General features: G+C 37.1%; 1 protein-coding gene across 1 annotated transcript; it reads right to left on the minus strand.

Annotated features, from left to right (window-relative positions):
• Positions 1–224: 224 nt before the first annotated feature.
• On the minus strand, positions 225–18,886 carry LOC118034920 (phosphatidylserine decarboxylase proenzyme 2). Its single transcript, XM_035040363.2, has 20 exons — positions 18,525–18,886; positions 18,401–18,425; positions 18,231–18,290; positions 17,523–17,591; positions 14,638–14,730; positions 14,498–14,548; positions 13,996–14,079; positions 13,558–13,649; positions 12,979–13,134; positions 12,775–12,859; positions 11,956–12,067; positions 9,677–9,777; positions 3,064–3,111; positions 2,786–2,932; positions 2,416–2,511; positions 1,831–1,905; positions 1,638–1,730; positions 1,000–1,086; positions 854–904; positions 225–535 (listed from the first exon to the last, which is right to left on the minus strand). The coding sequence occupies exons 1-20, from the start codon at positions 18,812–18,814 to the stop codon at positions 386–388; spliced, it is 1,965 nt and encodes a 654-aa protein (XP_034896254.1). The 5' UTR covers positions 18,815–18,886; the 3' UTR covers positions 225–385.
• Between the last annotated feature and the right edge of the window lie 188 nt (positions 18,887–19,074).

Below are 19,074 nucleotides of genomic sequence, written 5' to 3' on the forward strand. Positions count from 1 at the left end.
AAAACCCAATTTGTTTAAATCTTCTCCCGTGTAAAATCTATGAAGTTTTTCAAACCCAATCTTTAACTCTACAACAAACCCAAATTTGTTCAAGTCTTGAATGTTTTTCAAACTCAATTTGTGTAAACATTGTGAGTTTTATATCTTTCCAATATAGAATAGTATTTTTTTAGAAGATTTTAAGTTTCGCCAAATCATGCTAACAAAAAATCTACTGAAACCAATTTTTCTAAAACTAAAATTTATTTAAATCATATTTATATTTTATGTTAAACACATGCTAGAGACTAAATTACAACAAAGTTTTAACAAAGTACGAAAACTCCACTTAATTTGAACACAAATATATCCAGTAATCATTTTCCTTAAGTAAACACAAGCTCTGTCATTCTTCTAACACCCAGTTATCGAAGTTTGGCAGATTAACTGTAGCCTGTTTCTTAGTTGCAACACCCAACTTCATTCCAACAGAAACTAAGGTCTCAAGTGACCTGGCACTGTTTGCTAGGAGGTCTTCATCTATTTCAATTGCATCCTGCAAAATAACCCCGAGATTAGTCGTGGGTCATACATTTGGATACGAATCACACATTGTGCTAGCGATGCTTTGGTTAGAGTTTGAATGTGGAAAGCTGAGCTTCTTAACCAAAAGAAACTTCCAGAATATTTGGGAAACATCCTAATTCCTACCGCAATAGGCAAAGCACATGAAATTTGGAGATTGTCAACGAATGACAATATTTGACATTGAAGTTGAGAAATCATGGCGTACCAGATATACTAGAGAGGAGAAAATACAGACATTTTGATTGAAATAGGCAGTATCAGAAACGCAGTTCTACATAGTACCAACCTTTTCAAAGACGCAAATCACTGTGCTTCCACCAAATGAGAAATATCCATACTGTAAAATCAGTACAAGATACCAATTAAAAAAGCCACCATCTTGTATATTTAGAGAAAAACAATATGTAAAACATAGTAATAGAGATTGCTCACCTCGTCTCCTTTCTTGACATGGTCACCTGCCTTCTTCGAGAAGGTGATGCTGCCAACCATGGTTGCTCCTATTGCAACAAATGCCACCTGCGGCCAAAATGCCAAAAAAAAAAAGATCTCTTAATGTTCAATAACTGCTAGTTGAAACTAAACAAGTCAGTTAATCCATCCTAGGAATGCAAAGACAGCTCTGCTTGTTTACTCTAGGACAGCTTGACATAAAGTTACGGCAGATAGAAGTTTGAAACAAGCATAACAAAAGGCATCTTCTGTATAGCAGAATGCAAAGAACACGAGATATCTGAAATTGCAAATTATAGATACTCAACCTCACCCCTAAAACCAAGCACATACACAAAGAAATGACAAGAATAGATTCAATAATCTTCCAGTAAATATCATTCAGTCTGAATTGTTAAATGAATATAGAGAAAAAAACTCATGAAGTTTACATCCATGCCTTTCAAGTTCAAACTAAAGAGCAACAAAATCAATGTTCCAGAATTTCTATGATGTCCTCAAGAAAAGAGTCATTGGATCTGTGAACAGTTAGCAAAACTTGGTTTTTTGATTTTCTAAAAAGAACTTGTCTATATGAAAAGAGGTAAGTTCAACTTCGTAAAGTCAGATGATTGTACCTTTCCGAAATGTGCAGTAGAAATAATTGATACTTCTCTCTTATTCTCAGTGAAAACATTACAGTACTTGCTGTTGACAGCGATAGGATTAACCTGGAAAACAGAATGAGATACATATCAGAGGCAACTTGATAACATATAAAAGAAACGACCACGAAAACTAACAAAACAAGTTCTTAGGTTTTATACATACCGTATATAAACACCCAGGTATCTTTACAAATTTCTCAATGGTTCCAGAAACTGGAGAATGAAAACGGTGATAATCCTGCAGCAATTGGGAAAAAAAATATATGAAGAAATCAGATTACACGGTTTCAGGAAGTTCAAGTGTTGTTGGAATGAGAGAAGTCAGTAGAAGAGAATAGAAGCAGAAGGGTCTAATAGTTTCCTAAATGGCAACAAATTTCTCCCTCTGCTGGTCCATTGTTCTGTCAACAATAATTTTTCTTTTTCATGGATGAATTTCCAAATACCTTCTATGGTCTCCTATGAGTGTGGGTGAGCGGGAGTTTGGTTGGTTGAATAAGCAGATAAATAAACCTGCTATTGCGAAATTGTCACATTTCTCTCCTTATCCCTGGCAACAATCAAACTAGGAATAAAGTAAGGCCTCTCCTTAAACTGTCCCTTCTTATTTATATTTTCTACTTCTCTGCTTCAATGACTGAAACAATGCCACCTCCAGAGTAGTATCATTGGACCAATCAGGCACTTGAATCGCTTACTTTTCCAAAACTTAAATTGCAAATTACTAAAGGGGTGTTGTATGAAGTACCTGTGGTGCCAAACGAAATATCACCAAAGTACCATCAGCGAAAGCACTTGAATATGTTTCCTTTCCTAAAAGCCCTTGTACAGAAAATTTGCGGCCCTAAAAATTACAAAAGAGATACCAGCAATTAACTATTATTAAACAAGCAAAATCCAATAATAATCAATAGTAAATAACAGAAAATATTTAAATAAAAAAATACACACATTTTCAACATGACTTCCTCTATTCACCAAAAATAAGTTATCTATTCTACTCATACTTATTCCACTGGAACACATACTCACTGACACAAGCATGATGTTTTGATCAGGGGAGGAGGGGTATTGAGAGTGACAGAACTGAAGCATTTAAAAGCAGGCAGTAGAAATACCTTGATCCAAAATCTTTGACCATCTTCTACCAACTTAAAAGCCATAAGACGGCAATCGGCTGCACATATGGCAACATCATCACGTTCCATGGAAGCAATTGGTCTTGTGCCAGGCTTTAATTCTCTTATGAAGAACTCATTGAATGTCTGCAAATGGAAAAAATCCAAACTGTATGTAATTATGAATCATTAAAGATACACAATGTAAGATTTGCAGTAATATTCAGAAATCTGGTGCCACAGTTTTATTTTATCTCATAAAATCAGTATATGCTTACCTTAAAATGCTCCAAAGGGTACTTCACTTCAGCCAAATTTATTTGATCCTACAACACCATAGTTTATCATATACAAGAAGTGAGATAGCATTAGCATGTAGATGCCCATATTCTAAGAAATAAGAGCCAGAAGCCAAGGTTTCATAACCGGGTTTGCTTTTGATAGTAACAAATGCTGCACTATGTGTTTTACTTGGTAGGTAAGTTTAAACACAAGAGCATGAAGAAAACCAAAACATGGAGATACAACTTAATGCAAAGGACTTGTGAAATTTCAGGGAATCAAGGCTCATTCATGTTTCAGTTATGGCATTTAATTCATTGGTAAATTAGTCTAATTATGAAGATCTCACAGCAACAAATAACATATTGATTATTTCTACTATACTTGCACTTCTATTGCATTAAGTCATAGCAGTTTTTATCCAGAAACACAGAAAAATGCAATCATGTCAAGCAGTCAAAGCAAGTTCCAATCACTGTTTGTATTGTCAATAGAAAGACTTAAGTCAAAGCATACAGCTATTACAGCTGTATGCTTGAATAGGAAATAGGAAAGCATACAGCTGTTACAGCTGTATGCTTGAATAGGAATATAAATGATTGAATAGGAAATAGGAAAGTCACAGCTGTTACAGCTGTATGCTGGAATAAGAATATAAATGATTGATAGAAAAGAGGAAACTTATTTAAATTCCTAGATTCCCTCTTTGTAATGGCCATGTACAACACAACTTTTCCTATATAATGAAAGCCTAGTCGAAAGGTGAAGGCAATTCAAACCATTCTGTTATGGTATCAGAGCTTGGTGTTTTCTCACAGAATTCTTAAGATTTTTTTGTTCTTTCTTAGTCATAGCTTTATGGAGAAGTCAGATAATGTTTGTGTCAGATTTACTGGCAAAAATTATGCTGCCTGGACATTCCAGTTAGAGATTTTTCTCAAGGGAAAGGAGTTATGGGGCCATATAGATGGCAGTGACAAAGACATGGTTGCTGAAGGATCTGTGGTTGCTAAGGCAGCATGGGCTGCCAAAGATGCACAAATAATGTCCTGGATTCTCAGTTCTATGGAGCCACATCTGATCCTTTCTTTGCGTCCTTATAGATCTGCAAAGGCTATGTGGGATCATCTCACTCAAGTTTATAACCAAGACAACAATGCTAGGCGTTTTCAGCTTGAGTTGGCTATTGCCAACTATACCCAAGGAGATCTTTCTATTCAAGATTATTATTGTGGTTTTCTGGCTTTATGGAGTGATTATTCTGATCTTGTTACAGCCAAGGTTTCTGCAGAAGGTGTGCTGGCAGTGCAACAAGTCCATAAAATCAGCCAACGAGACCAATTTCTGATGAAATTGCGACCAGAATATGAACCCGTTCGTGCCTCTCTAGTCAATCGTGATCCTGTTCCATCCTTGGATGCTTGCTTTGGAGAACTATTGCGTGAAGAGCAGCGTCTCCATACTCAAACCATTATGGAGCAAGCAAGAGTTGCCTCTGCCAGTGTCTCAGTTGCTTATGCTGCTTTTGCTTCCAGCAAGGGGAAGAGTCGCGATATGAGCAAGACACAATGCTATAGTTGTAAGAAGTATGGACATATTGCTCCCCATTGTCCTCATAAAATTTGCAACTACTGCAAGCAGCTAGGCCACATCATTAAGGAGTGTCCTATTCGTCCTCCTCCACGCCCCAACAAAGCTTATCACGCTGCTGTTACTGCTGCTGGTTCCTCTTTTTCACAGACTCAGCCTCCAGCAAATTTACTCACCCGAGAGATGGTGCAAGAAATGATTGTGAGTGCTTTCTCCACACTTGGCCTTCAAGGTACTGGTTCTTCAGCCCTTACTTGGATCTTAGACTCAGGTGCTTCCAATCATATGAAAAACTCTTTGCATGGGTTAAGTAATATCCGCAAATATTGTGGATCCTCACATATTCAAACAGCCAATGGTAGTACTCTTCCCATCATAGCTGTTGGTGATGTACCTCCCTTTTTAAAGGATGTTTATGTCTCACCCAAGCTTGCTATAAACTTAGCTTCTGTAGGTCAACTTGTGGACAATAACTGTGATGTAAACTTCTCTAATCGTGGTTGTATTGTACAGGATCAGATGTCAGGACAGTTGATAGCGAAGGGGCCTAAGCACGGACGTTTATTTTCTCTCCAACTTCCTATTCCACGCACTTTGCTTCCTTCCTCTGTTTTAGCTTTCTTTTGTACTGCACCTACAGTGTCCAATGAAGTTTGGCATAAACGTCTAGGTCATCCAAATCCTAGAATCCTCTCTCATTTGTTGAAATCTGGGTTAATAAGTAATAAAGAACATTCAGCTTCAACTGTGTTCCTTGATTGTGCTACTTGTAAACTTGGCAAAAGTAAAATTTTACCCTTTCCTTCTGCTGGCAGTAGAGCCACAAACCCTTTTGAGATAATTCATAGTGATGTCTGGGGGATTAGTCCTGTCATTTCTCATGCAAATTACAGATATTTTGTCACTTTTATTGATGACTACAGCCGCTATACATGGGTTTATTTCTTGCGGAACAAATCAGAAGTTTTTCTCTATGTTCAAACTATTCTTGGCATTGGTTAACACTCAATTTTTCTGCCACTGTTAAGACACTTAGATCAGATTCGGGAGGGGAATATATGTCTCATGCTTTCCAATCATTCTTGCAATCTAATGGTATCATTTCTCAACGATCATGTTCCTATACTCCTCAACAAAATGGAGTAGCAGAACGCAAGAATCGCCATCTTTTGGATATGGTTCGTACCTTGCTCATTGAATCTTTTGTTCCTCCAAAGTTTTGGGTAGAAGCACTCATTACAGCAACTTATCTAATCAATAGACTTCCTTCACAAGTCTTAGGTCTAGAGTCTCCATATTTTCGGCTTCATCATTGCCATCCTATATACAACAATCTTCACACCTTTGGGTGTGTATGCTTCATGCATCTTCCTCCACCTCATAGAAATAAACTTTCTGCTCAGTCAATTAGGTGTGCCTTTCTTGGATATAGTATTACTCAAAAGGGTTATCTATGTTTTGATCCACACACTAATCGCGTTCATGTTTCCAGAAATGTTATTTTCTTTGAAAATCAATGTTTCTTTCCTTTGTCTTCATCCTCAGCCACTTCTCTTGCCTCTTTACCCTCTTTTGATGACTCTTCTCCTTTGCAAAGTGTTCCAGTTGACAGGTTCCAGCCACATTTGGTGTACAAAAGAAGACTTCCTGTGCTGCCCCCTTCAGCTTCTGTCTTGTCATCTGCTCCTCCTTTACAGCCTTCTGTGGCTTCTGAGGTACCTGTTTTGGCTCCTTTACGCCGCTCCTCTAGAATATCTGTACCACCTGCTAAGTATGGATTTACCTCATCTGTGGCACATCATTCTACTGCTGCTCTCTCTGTCACTTTATCCTCTATTTCTATCCCTACTGGTTATTCACAGGCAGCTACAGAACCATGCTGGCAGCAGGCTATGCAGGAAGAGTTAAATGCTCTAGAAGCTAATCAGACTTGGGATATTGTTGATTGTCCTTCTGGTGTGACTCCTCTTGGGTGTCGATGGGTCTATTCTGTTAAAAATCAAGGCTGATGGCAGCTTGGACAGATATAAAGCACGATTGGTGGCTCTTGGAAACCATCAAAAATATGGAGAACATTATGAGGAGACCTTTGCTCCAGTGGCTAAAATGGTACTATTTCGAACAATTCTGGCCATCGCAGCATCCCAACATTTGGTGTTTGCACCAATTGGATGTGAAGAATGCCTTTCTTCATGGTGATCTCACTGAAGATATATATATGCGACCACCAGCTGGCTTATTTTCCATTCCTACCTCTGCTGTGTGTAAGTTACGCCGCTCCTTGTATGGTCTCAAACAGGCTCCTCGTGCTTGGTATGAGAGATTTACTTCTGTCCTTCTTCAATTTGATTTCCTCAAAAGTAAATATGATGCCTCTTTGTTTCTACGTAAGACTGCAAATGGAGTTGTGTTTCTATTGGTGTATGTTGATGATATAGTCATAACCAGGTACTGATTTCGCTCTGATTGATCAACTCAAGCAGCATCTGCAGAAATCCTTTCACATGAAGGATCTAGGTCCTCTCACATATTTTCTTGGTCTAGAGATTCATGCTGGTTCCCATGGCATTTTTTTATCCCAACACAAGTATGCCATGACTTGGTGGCAGCTGCTGGTCTCCAGCATTTGCCACCCCTTGATACTCCAATGGAAATTAATCTCAAGCTACGCAAAGATGAGGGTGATTTATTATCAGACCCAGCTGCATATCGTACACTCGTGGGCAGCTTACTCTATCTTACACACACTAGACCTGATATTTCTTTTGTCGTACAGCAGGTTAGTCAGTTTATGGCTTCTCCAAGGCATCTCCATATGGCTGCTGTTCGCCGCATCATTCGTTATATTCATGGCACAATTCGACGTGGCCTTTGCTATCCTGCTGGTACTTCCCTTGATCTTATTGCTTATAGTGATGCTGATTATGCTGGGTGTTCCGACACTCGCCGTTCCATTACTGGTTGGTGTATGTTTCTTGGTCCTGCACTTATTTCCTGGAAGAGCAAGAAACAAGATCGTGTTTCCAAGTCTTCTACTGAGTCTGAATACCGGGCTATGTCCCAAGCTTGTTCCGAAATCATCTGGCTCCACGGGCTCCTTGCTGAACTGGGTTTTCAGCAGCGCACTCCTACTCCTCTTTTTGCTGATAATACCAGTGCTATTCATCTTACCGCCAATCCTATCTTCCATGAGCGCACAAAGCATATTGAGGTGGATTGCCACTTCATTCGGGACGCATATGCGACAAAGACTATCTCACTTCCACATGTGTCCAGCCATCTTCAGGTGGCTGATGTTTTTACCAAGACTCTCACCCGACAACGTCATCATTTTCTTGCTACCAAATTGCTGCTTATGGACCAGCCCGCATCAATTTGAGGGGGGATGTCAATAGAAAGACTTAAGTCAAAGCATACAGCTATTACAGCTGTATGCTTGAATAGGAAATAGGAAAGCATACAGCTGTTACAGCTGTATGCTTGAATAGGAATATAAATGATTGAATAGGAAATAGGAAAGTCACAGCTGTTACAGCTGTATGCTGGAATAAGAATATAAATGATTGATAGAAAAGAGGAAACTTATTTAAATTCCTAGATTCCCTCTTTGTAATGGCCATGTACAACACAACTTTTCCTATATAATGAAAGCCTAGTCGAAAGGTGAAGGCAATTCAAACCATTCTGTTATGTATGCCCTTGCAAGTAGATAAAAGGATGCACCACAACAAAGAGTCATTCACCCGTGAAATACATTTTGCTTCTAACAGCTAGTTTCTCATGCACTGGTGGAAGTGACAAACCACATATTACGTGATTATTGGAGGACAGCTGGGGGGATTACAAGACTAGCTTTTGTTTCAAATTATAGATACATATCTCTGAACTCAATTGAGACATGTGAGCACATCTTTATAGGATACAGTGATCCTCTTTCTCATATTAACATTTGCTAGTCTCCATTTCAGAAGAAATTTGGCTTTAAATTGCCATCTTAGACTTTGCCAGACCATCATCTTTATAATCTGAGAGACTTCCGATTCCAGTATTCTTTTAACTTCAAGAAAAGAAGATTGTTCATGTGATCAACTAGTGGTCCAGAAATTTTAATCCTCACAGAGAAAGGAGATTGGTGAGGATGGTCCAGGGGAAGCGTTGCAGAGTTAAGCGGGCATGGGTTTTCCACCACTACTATCTTCATTGGAGCAGTTTCAATTACACAGAAAATTATAACTTGCAGCTGATTTTGTTAAAGGATTTCTGAGGTTCTGCAAGTATTAATAGATGGCATAGTTTCTGCAGCACTCCTTAGTGATCAGGTTTGCTCACAATTATACATGAGTTCTTGCTGTTTGCTTTATATGTTTTCGATATCTCCAGCTTTGTATTCCATAAATGTTTTGTCCGAGTCTATTAATTATAGGATGGGGGTCTAGTTTTGTGCTTCTTTTCTCCTTTTCCTCCGAGATGTGCTCCATAGGTTAAAATTATATGTATTGGTATAGGTATTTGAGTTTGACCACCTGACAAAGCTAATAAAGTGGTCCTCCTTTCCTAACATCAAACATACATAATTCTCATTTGATAATGAGACCACCACTTTGTTCACTTGGTTTTGGTATTAAAACTAGATAATCAAAGTACAAAATGTTCCATAATGCCTTAGTCCCTAAAGAAACCAATGCTATTTTTTCTTGACGTGAGATTTTTATTTCCTTATAACAATCAATAAGTCTTACAAGTGCAATGAACTTTTTTTTTTAATGACACCAGATGGGGGAAAAAATCACTACACAAGAAAAGAAAACTACCTCATGGATATCTTGGCAACATAATTCTTTGTAATAAATTTTAAACAGGATATATATTCTGGGGAGACTCAAAAGTGAGCCCACAGTAATCAATGACATAATCAGCAAAGGCTAGATGAACTTCAAAAGTCCTTTCAGTCTTCGGCTCGATAATCATGAGATGAAAACATTTAAAGGATTCTTTGTTCATCAAGCAAGACGATCATACCTTGAAAAATTCAACAAACGTTGGAATGTCTCTAGCAGATTCTGTAGTGTTCATTTCCCTTCCCTGCTTCTCCGAGATGCTGAGCAGGATTTCCTTTGCTCCTGCATCCAAATTAGCCAACCAAATAGTGCAGCTCTATAAGAATAAAAGCAGTATCTTCATAATAATAATTCCAATAACTATTGTATGATGTTAAGATGCATAGAACCATCAGCAATGCTATCCAATTAGAATAGTGAGGTAGATGGCGAAGATCAGAAGACTGAAAAGGAGGATCCAACCAAGACAAATAGTTGGACCTGAGCTTAGATGCATTTGGAGGTGATTGCATGCCCTTCAAGACATTTATATATGCTTTCAAATATTTATTTTACCATTGTTGTTTCAAGAATTACTCAAGCAAGGAATGGCAGTAGAAATTCGCACTTTCCTTGATCACTGATGAGGACCATGTGACTTTCTGATATCAATAGAATAAAAGGCAAGAGGGTGCATGCAAGTACACAAGAAGAGAAACCTATTTTACCACTAAATCTCAAGATGCAGTTTTTTGTGCCATTTATGTAGAATTCAAAATTTCAACTATGAGATAATGTAGAAATGCAACTGTGCCAGATGATCATACAATGAAATCTTGCAATACTTCATAGGGAGTTTGTATGATATCCCTCCCTCCACACACCACGAGTGAGAATTAGCTTTTTTGAGAGAGAGAGAGAGAGAGAAGAAAAGAAGGGAAAGGGAAGAAGTAAAAAGTATTGCCCAGGCTGGGAATATGGAGAAGATAGGTGAAAAAAAGAAAGGATAATTTTGTATACATATCAAGATGCAGTTTTTTGTGCCATTTATGTAGAATTCAAAATTTCAACAATGAGATAATGTAGAAATGCAACTGTGCCAGATGATCATACAATGAAATCTTGCAATACTTCATAGGGAGTTTGTATGATAAAGGGAAAGGGAAGAAGTAAAAAGTATTGCCCAGGCTAGGAATATGGAGAAGATACTTGAAAAATAAAAGAGGATAATTTTGTATACATATCAAGTATTACTGCTTAGGAAGTAATAATACGAGGGAAAATAAAACCACACATAACTTAATAGCATAGAAGAAACGGAAAGAATTATGTAATGAGGACCAAAAATGAAAAATAGAGCTGAGAAAAAACTTGATATGCAATTAGATACACTTTCAAGAGGATGGAACTTCCACAACCATCATTTAGGTTTCATATGTTTCCTTTAACCCTCTTTCAGTTTATTATTGGTCTAGTAAGCCCACAAGAAGACAAATTCTTCAAAGAAGATTAAAAAATTATAAGCAAAGTCATCCATATAATCCATAAAAAAAAGAGACAAAATGGGTTGATCTTCATGTTTATTTTATAGTTGCCATGATCTCATCAATTTTTATATCAACACAGGCACATGTGCTAGCATGATTTTTCAACAGTGTATTGTCCACTAAAAACTTCCAACACTAACCCAACATTTCTTTACTTTTTTGAAATACGTTAAGTTTTCAAAAGAAATAGAGTGTGTTTGCAGCAATGATGGTTTCTATCAAAACAGCATAAATATAGAGACCTGAATTTCCATAACGAGAGGATAAAAAAAAAAAAAAAAACAGGCTTGTAAACTGGTTGGCATTTGTTTCATGGATGCTAATTTCTCCTCCAGGGAATTACACTCCTAAGAAAGAGATCCCAAAGAATATAAAATTTTGTGTTTGCTTAACAATAGAGGATTCCTAGGAGAGTATCACTTTTTTGTTCATTTCTTCATTGGAAATCCTAGAGGCATTTCAACTAAATCACCATCTTATCCTTTATAAAAGGGAAAAAAAGAAGTAACTAAACACAATAATTCTTGAAACCTCACATTCTTGGCTAACTTTCCCCTCTGATTCCATGAACCATACACCGTCTAGATTCTGAGATTGAAATGGAAGGGAACTTTCAATAAAAGAAAAAGGCAATGGGAGAAATTTATGTTGGAGCAGGATTGGGATGAAATTTCATAACCAATCTAAAACTTAGAACGTCTATTAATCAAGCCTAAACTTCAAGTCCATCCTAGCAGACCTGAAAAATCTGAAGCCAAGATGGGCAAATTTGACAATCCATCACATAAACAAATCTATTTGTCAGGAAAGAGGAGAGAGACCATAAGGCGAAGTCCTATCTCTGGCTGGTAAAATAAAAATGAACAAATCTATAAACTAGCAAATTTCTTTTCAAAATGAACATTGTTTTTCATTTGCAAAACTTAACCCATACCTTTGTCCATAAGGCGAAGTCCTATCTTTGACTGATAAATTGCTCTCATTGACAGAACAATCTTTTTATCAATTAACTCTTCCACTAGCCTCTTTGTCTTCCTATCAAATACCTAAAGCATTAAGCTGTTAACTGAAAGTTTATGTTCATGAGATCCCAAATATAATTTAATGACATCTGGAATACTCAGAGCTGTCCAAATGCATAAAACTTCGCGCACCCATGGACAAAATAATTTAATGTGGCATCTTCAGCAGAATCATTCAAGAAAAACATAGGTATTTTGTTAATTTATGTTCAGAATGAATTGTGAACAATTATAGAAAGAAATAGAATTTATTTAAGAAAAGAACTTTCTACCCATCCACCTGCTTAGTATTATTCAACCACAAGATTCCAAGAAGTTGTTGACAATGGATTTCCTCATGATGCCCCATACAAAGAACATTTCTCAACTTTGTAAGAGGTAAATGATGACAACAAAACAACACTTAAAATCTAGAGAAATTGTTTGGAATTAACCAAGATAAATAAAAAGGGGCAACTCAGAAGAACTAGGATATACAAGTTTCATTGGTTTACACATTTTGCAATGCGGTACTGGACTTGAAAGGGGAGCTGGTACTCAGAAGTCTTGAACAAAGTGTTGGCATCTTGAAGCTGAAAACTACTACCATACATAAATTAACTAGAAATGCAGACACAAACAAGACTGTCATATAACACCAAATTCAAATCTCTGATGTGAACTAACCCCAAACTATAGAAGCTGGAAAGAAACATTAAGCATTCTTAAAAATGGCATGGAGGAAAAGATACCAGAATATGTGAAGCACTTGAACCAGAGTTCAAACCAACATCATATGATGAAAAATGAGCCCATTCACTCAGTTTAAACATCCACCTGTCAAAATATAAACTTAATCACCCATCTCAACCGAGACATAAAGCAATGTAACCATCAAAATAGGAGAGACCACAGAAGGAGACAATTCATAAAGTTGACATTGAGGAAGTTCATACCCATAAGAAGCCTGTTTATCAGTAAGAAATCCACCTGTCATAACTTGATTTCCTGTTCCCTCGTCAAAACAAAGACTCAAATGGACCAGGGTATTTAGCTTATCAGAAACTTCAAGAATCTCACCACAAACAGGGCAGCAATTTATAAGAGGTTCACTGCAATACAAGAAATGCATTAAGAGATGTACCAGGAAAGTAACTTGCATCTTACTTGAAAGGTCAGTATCAAGAAAACTTCATGTTTCTAGCTTTCTCAACATATAGTATTGGGGAATAAACATTGGGATGAGAAGAGTTGTGAATAAAATGGCAAATATTTGCAAGCAAGCTGAAGTACACAGCCAAACTCAACTCCTCATTTCTGTCTTTTTTTTTATTATTATTATTGGGTGTTTTGGAGGGATTGGTAGAGAAACAGGCACAACAGATTCACAGGAGATGGTCCAAAAAAGAAGGGGGGGGGGATGATATTGCAACCTGCAGCAAGCTATACAAGAAGCATCTTTTATGCACATAGGTACCAGAATATAATACATTCATAATTCAAGCTTACTGCCATTAAATATTGAGGATTGTTACTTTTCTTGTTGAATGGCAAGAAGTTCAGCCAATTCATCCATGCTTACAGCATCATCCCCATTCTTGTCAGCAGCTTTAAAAAGCTCCTCTTTCTAGTAAACAGGCAAAATAATTCTAAGTCAAGAATACTACAAAACCATGTTTAAAGTTAAGCATATAGTATAGGCACTCAATGGTTAGGATGGCTTTCTGAATTATAAAAAGAAATGGAATTAGAAAATGTCAATTGATCAATTTTAGAATCCCAAACTTCAAATAAAAAGGTCAAGGTGTCGTTTAATAATACCCATAAAATTTAAATTTCTGAAATTCACATCCCAAATCCAAATATAGGTCTCCAAATAACTCATATGTCTAGCATGTTCGTAATTTAGAACAAAATTAAATATGAAATGCATGCAAAGAGCTAAAAAACAACATAACTGCTTATGATCAAACCTTGTTATCTGCCACTTGATTGCCAAAAGCCTTAATTAAGTCAGAGAACTCAGAGAAAGAAAGCTTTCCATCTTCATTGTAATCCTGCGTACAGCATATGGTCACAAAAATTCAATACTAATAGTGTTGTAAAGTAAGGGAAATACTGGTGATTTGTTAGCATGGATTGTACATGAGACATTGGCATAGACTGGTACAAGTAATGCATTTCAAACATTCAAATATGAGCTGCCTCATTCCATGGCTAAACATCTGGTTCTATGGAAAACACAAGTACAAGTAAATCACAAGCCAGCTCAAGAAACCCAAGTGTGTTTGCATAATACTCAAAAAAATAAAAAATAGAAGCTAAACAGGGGCACGCGAATGGGCACTGGAAAATCTTTCTTTCCAATCACCTGTAAATCTTACAACACCAGCTAGACTTGGCATGCACCACCACTTTAACAACTAATCATACGTCTAGCAATATGGAAAAGGAATGCAGGATTATGCAACATACCACAATGGCTAAGATGCGTCTTGCAAAAATTTTCTCTGTTTCAATTGGATCCTGTCGATAATTTCAGGTAATGTTAAAGATGATCAACGCATCCACGAGTCTCAACTACTCAATGGAAGGATAAGTTGTGTACTGCACACCTCAACAGAACATGACAGAGAAATTCTGCCAACAACTTTACCAGTTGCTGCTGGGTCAAAAAGTTCAAAAACTTCAGAGGCAGAATCTGAATCCTGCAACAAAATAGAATTCATGTCAAGGGAAAAGAAAGACAGCAACTCATAAGTTAACCTAGATTTGCCAAAATGAAATGAGCATCTCCAGATACAATGATATGAATGATGTCAACAAGAAAGGAAACCATAAGGAAACTAAAAAGGATATGTTAAGATGCAACAGGTTGTGGGAAAATCATTTTTAAAATCATATAGAACATTTTGTATTCAGAGACCAGGAAACATGAGAAACATAAGACTTCCAAGAAATCATACCATTTTCCTACCAATGTCCAAATTTATCTATCTTGACTTGAAGATGAATGAACCAAAAAGTGTACGATCCTTTTTCTTTTTCTTTTATTTATTTATTTTATTGCAATAACTTGGCTCCTAGACAATATAAGTTCCAATAGACAATGCCCCCTTCCAATTATAATACAGAAACTATCTATGGAATATGTGCATTATGATTATAATCATATAGATTATATTAATGAGGGAAAACAAATACGAAAGGCAACTTGCATCACACAGGTCTGCCAAGAAACAAATCCTAGAGTTGTTACCAACTCTGTAGTGAATATAAGGGAAAGAAACAAATGAGAGGAAACCTATGATATGAATTTTAAAGGACAGGGTCCAGGTGATAGAAGATCAGTACCACAATGCTTTGGAATCTTAGAGGAAATCTCTGGTACTTTTAACTTTATGATTGTATTCCAGGCTGAGCACAACATCCTTATGCACCCATTTCACATGTTAGGCGTAGCTGGTGTATTTGGCAGCTCCCTATTCAGTGCTATGCATGGTTCTTTGGTAACCTCTAGTTTGATCAGGGAAACCACAGAAAATGAATCCGCTAATGAAGGTTACAGATTTGGTCAAGAAGAAGAAACTTATAATATCGTAGCCGCTCATGGTTATTTTGGCCGATTGATCTTCCAAGTACAACCAGTTACCCACCAGGGCAATGTCTTCAAGATCAACATGTGTAAGAACTAGGACCCTTTATAATTTAGGTCAACAGAACTCCCAACAAACAAAGAGCTTTTCTTGCTTGTTGCTTTCTTACAATTGCATGCTTGAGCACAAGAATACAAGAATGATCTGCTCTCTTCTCTTCCTTGACTAGAAAAATCTTCATCACAATATCTTTCATTTTCTACCACCACTAGGATTTTAAATACAGAGAACTGTAAGGGGAGAAAAAAAATGCAATGAGCAGAAATAGATAAGGGTAAAGTGTCTCCCTAAAGTAAAAGACGCACACCCGTCCACTTGTCCAAAGGCATGCAGACTCGACCAAAAGGTCTCCTCGACCAACATGCTTTCTCTTGCAAAGTAGGATCCCAATCAAACCCACCAAGGACAAGTCTTGTCTTCTAAGCACCAGACCTTTCCTTCTCTTGCCACTAGCAATGTTTCCTTAACCTAAGTGCTTCAGTTAAAACTCATTCATAAATGAAAGCAGGTCTTGACAAATAATACTCAAAACAAATCCTTCAACTCCCTAGAATAAAAAAATTCAATCTTCTCCAAAATTTCCTTCTGCTATCAGATTCCTTAAAACACTTCAAACTTTTAACTTCGCCTTGACAGGCTTGATGCTTCAGCTTTTTTTATCAAACAATTTACATGCATCTTCATCAAACAAAACCAGCACAATGCTTCATTGCACACTTATTCCACTCACTCATTTATACAATCTAGGAAGGATTTTAGAAGCGCAGAATCTCAAAGGGCAAGGGACTCAAAGCCCATTTCTTTTAAAAGTCTAGGTTGTTACATTCCCCACCCACCCCCACCACAAGAATCTTGTGTCGATGAAGCTTGCCCCTATCAAAGAAAGTCATTGTGCGCTAGCCCCTTGTAAGCAAGCATAGATTTTTGTATTGTGGTCTCTGGTTGGTGTGCTCAGAAAAGACATTAGACATAGAGCATGAAAAGAACCTCTTCAACAAGGTTCTGAAAGGTATCCTCCCAATCATGCAGAACAAAAGTCTATCAATCCTAGAAGCTACAGCAAGCCTACCAGAAAGAGACCAGTGAATCGAGTAGCACAACATGGAACATCCCTCAGATTATGATGCAAAATGTAATGAAACCATCGGTGATAAAATCTTCCCAGCTTTTCACTTGGTATATAAACTACATTGAAATTTCCCCACACAGAACTTAGAATCTCAAGTTTATGTTAGCAAAAAAAAAAACTTCTATGAACTTGAGTTCCATCCCTAAAACTAGTAGAAGAAGCTTCCCCTATTACTTGGCTATATATACATATTTTAAGTTGGTGATTTAGTGAAGGACTTTGAATGTCATAACAAGTAAATGAAACATGATTTTTCTTTCAATTGCATGGTATATTTTGTTCATTTAGCTGTGTCATGCAATTATTGACTTTTGAATTCACTGGATAGCTGATTTCTTAGAATGAAAGGAATCTCAAATGAATTTTGAGAGAGAGAAAATGAAGGATACCTTTCATGAAATACATTGCAATCAAGCACTAATTGCATAATAGATGTTTTCCATACAACTCCTAAACTTTCCCCTTTTCTCATCACTTACAACTACGGAATTTCCTTTTGCAATGCTATCAACTAGTAACTTAGTTTAACTTAGAATTCTCTCCAACAATTTACTAAATGTTCTTTGTCTAGCACTTGGCAGGATAAAAACAGAGATGCTTTTAGCATATATGCTAATGGTTTTATAATTGCAATAAATGTAAAACTCAACAACATCACACGCCCAGAAATTACACATATGTTAGCGACCAGTAATTCAATGATCCTGTTGTTTACCTGTGTGAGAAGTTCAAGTAGATCAATCTCACAATATCCAACAAGGTTGTTCTTCGATATTCTATTGGTCTGCATCATTATACAAGAAATTACATGATTATAATATTACCATAGCAAATAAACTAAAGTAATGAAAAGGAATGATTTGAAATAAGGGAACAGTTGCAAAAAAGCAACCCACACTATGAAATGAGATTTTGAAAACAAAAATTCATAGAAGAAGCCAAAATGTGCTCACAATTGAGCACAGGCAACCATTACGGTAATAGTTAAGACATTTGAAGTGTTGTACATAATTTCTGCAGAAAGAACAGGTAATGGAATTTCAAAACTTGCTAGAAATTTAAATAGACAGTGAGTCAGGTTAGAGACTTCATAATTGATAATGGATTGTGCCCAAAATTGCAAGGGACAAATATTTTGTGGTACACATTACACTCGTATTAAATGGTGCCCCGTGGATGTCCATCAAACTCTATTCATTGGCATGGAGGTAAATCTTGTAACAAAAGAGAAATGGTATAATCACACGGACAACGATCCAGTGATGGATGGAGTCCGTTTTGTTAGTCGTGACTTGTGACGTCCAACCAGGTCCTAAGAAATGAAAAGCCTTTAATCTAAGCAGGCAAGGGGAAGAGAAGGGCTTCGTATTAGAAAAATTAAAGGGCATGCAATAGATTGGTCGAGAGTAAGGTGATTGAAGACCTCAAAAACAGAAATCCTGGCAAGACGAGGCCCATTTTTCTCCAACAGAAGCTTCTTTTCCTGCATGAGAAAATCTCAGGTCAGTGTTTGTTTACGTACCAAAGACGCCGCATTATCCAAGATGGCTGATTTCTCAATTGTAGAGAAAGAAAAAGATAGAGAGTAGTGACCGAGTTCCAAACAGGTTTTTCAGTCCTGCAAAACAAACAAAGCAAAGAATGAATTAATCAATTAAAAGAAAAGGCAACAAGCTAACATGAAAGAGAGAAAGAGGGTGTTGGTAGTTAAGTTAACTGATCGGAAATATGGGTACGGAAAGTCTGCTCTCCAAAAGAAACACAAGCGAGCCACTTGTCTTTGAATTGCTGCATATCAGCGCTAATCAGAGTGAGAAGAGCAATTCCAGTGAAATCCTCAGCGGAGATGAGTTTGAGAGTGGAGGCGGAGGAGCTTCCATTTCCTCGTGAAACAGGAAGGCGACGGAATATGCGACGGAGATGAGGATGTTTAATTCGAGAGGAGGGAGTCGAAGCTCCTTCGGTATTAGTAGTTTCAGGCAATTCTTTAGAGCTTCCGTGACCCATTCTTTCTTTCTTTCTTTCTGTACTTGTCGTCGCTCTCTGGTCTCTAGATGTTGAAGAGAGAGAGGAGAGAAGACATATCCTAAAAGATTCAGGACAAAAGGAAAAAGAAGAGGAAGGCAGGTACCCTGGGGGGTCCACCCCAGCAGCTCAATGTTTCTTTCAACTACTACAATGATTAGTCCGTTGAAAATATGTAAAGCCACTTTTTAATATCTTTTTACTTTTTATTTCTAAAACTAACCACAATGTTTCAAATTACA

Source organism: Populus alba, chromosome 1, assembly GCF_005239225.2.
Source record: "Populus alba chromosome 1, ASM523922v2, whole genome shotgun sequence".
NCBI classification, from domain to species: Eukaryota; Viridiplantae; Streptophyta; class Magnoliopsida; order Malpighiales; family Salicaceae; genus Populus; species Populus alba.

What these genes read in the sequence shown, in the direction of transcription:
- LOC118034920 (XM_035040363.2), bottom strand. Translation starts at nt 18,814, where the DNA reads ATGGGTCACGGAAGCTCTAAAGAATTGCCTGAAACTACTAATACCGAA. An exon ending in CTTGCCATTCAACAAGAAAA is followed by an intron (nt 13,135 to 13,557) that starts GTAACAATCCTC and finishes CTTGTATTGCAG; the next exon opens with TGAACCTCTTATAAATTGCT. An exon ending in CTACTGCACATTTCGGAAAG is followed by an intron (nt 1,087 to 1,637) that starts GTACAATCATCT and finishes TTTTGGCCGCAG; the next exon opens with GTGGCATTTGTTGCAATAGG.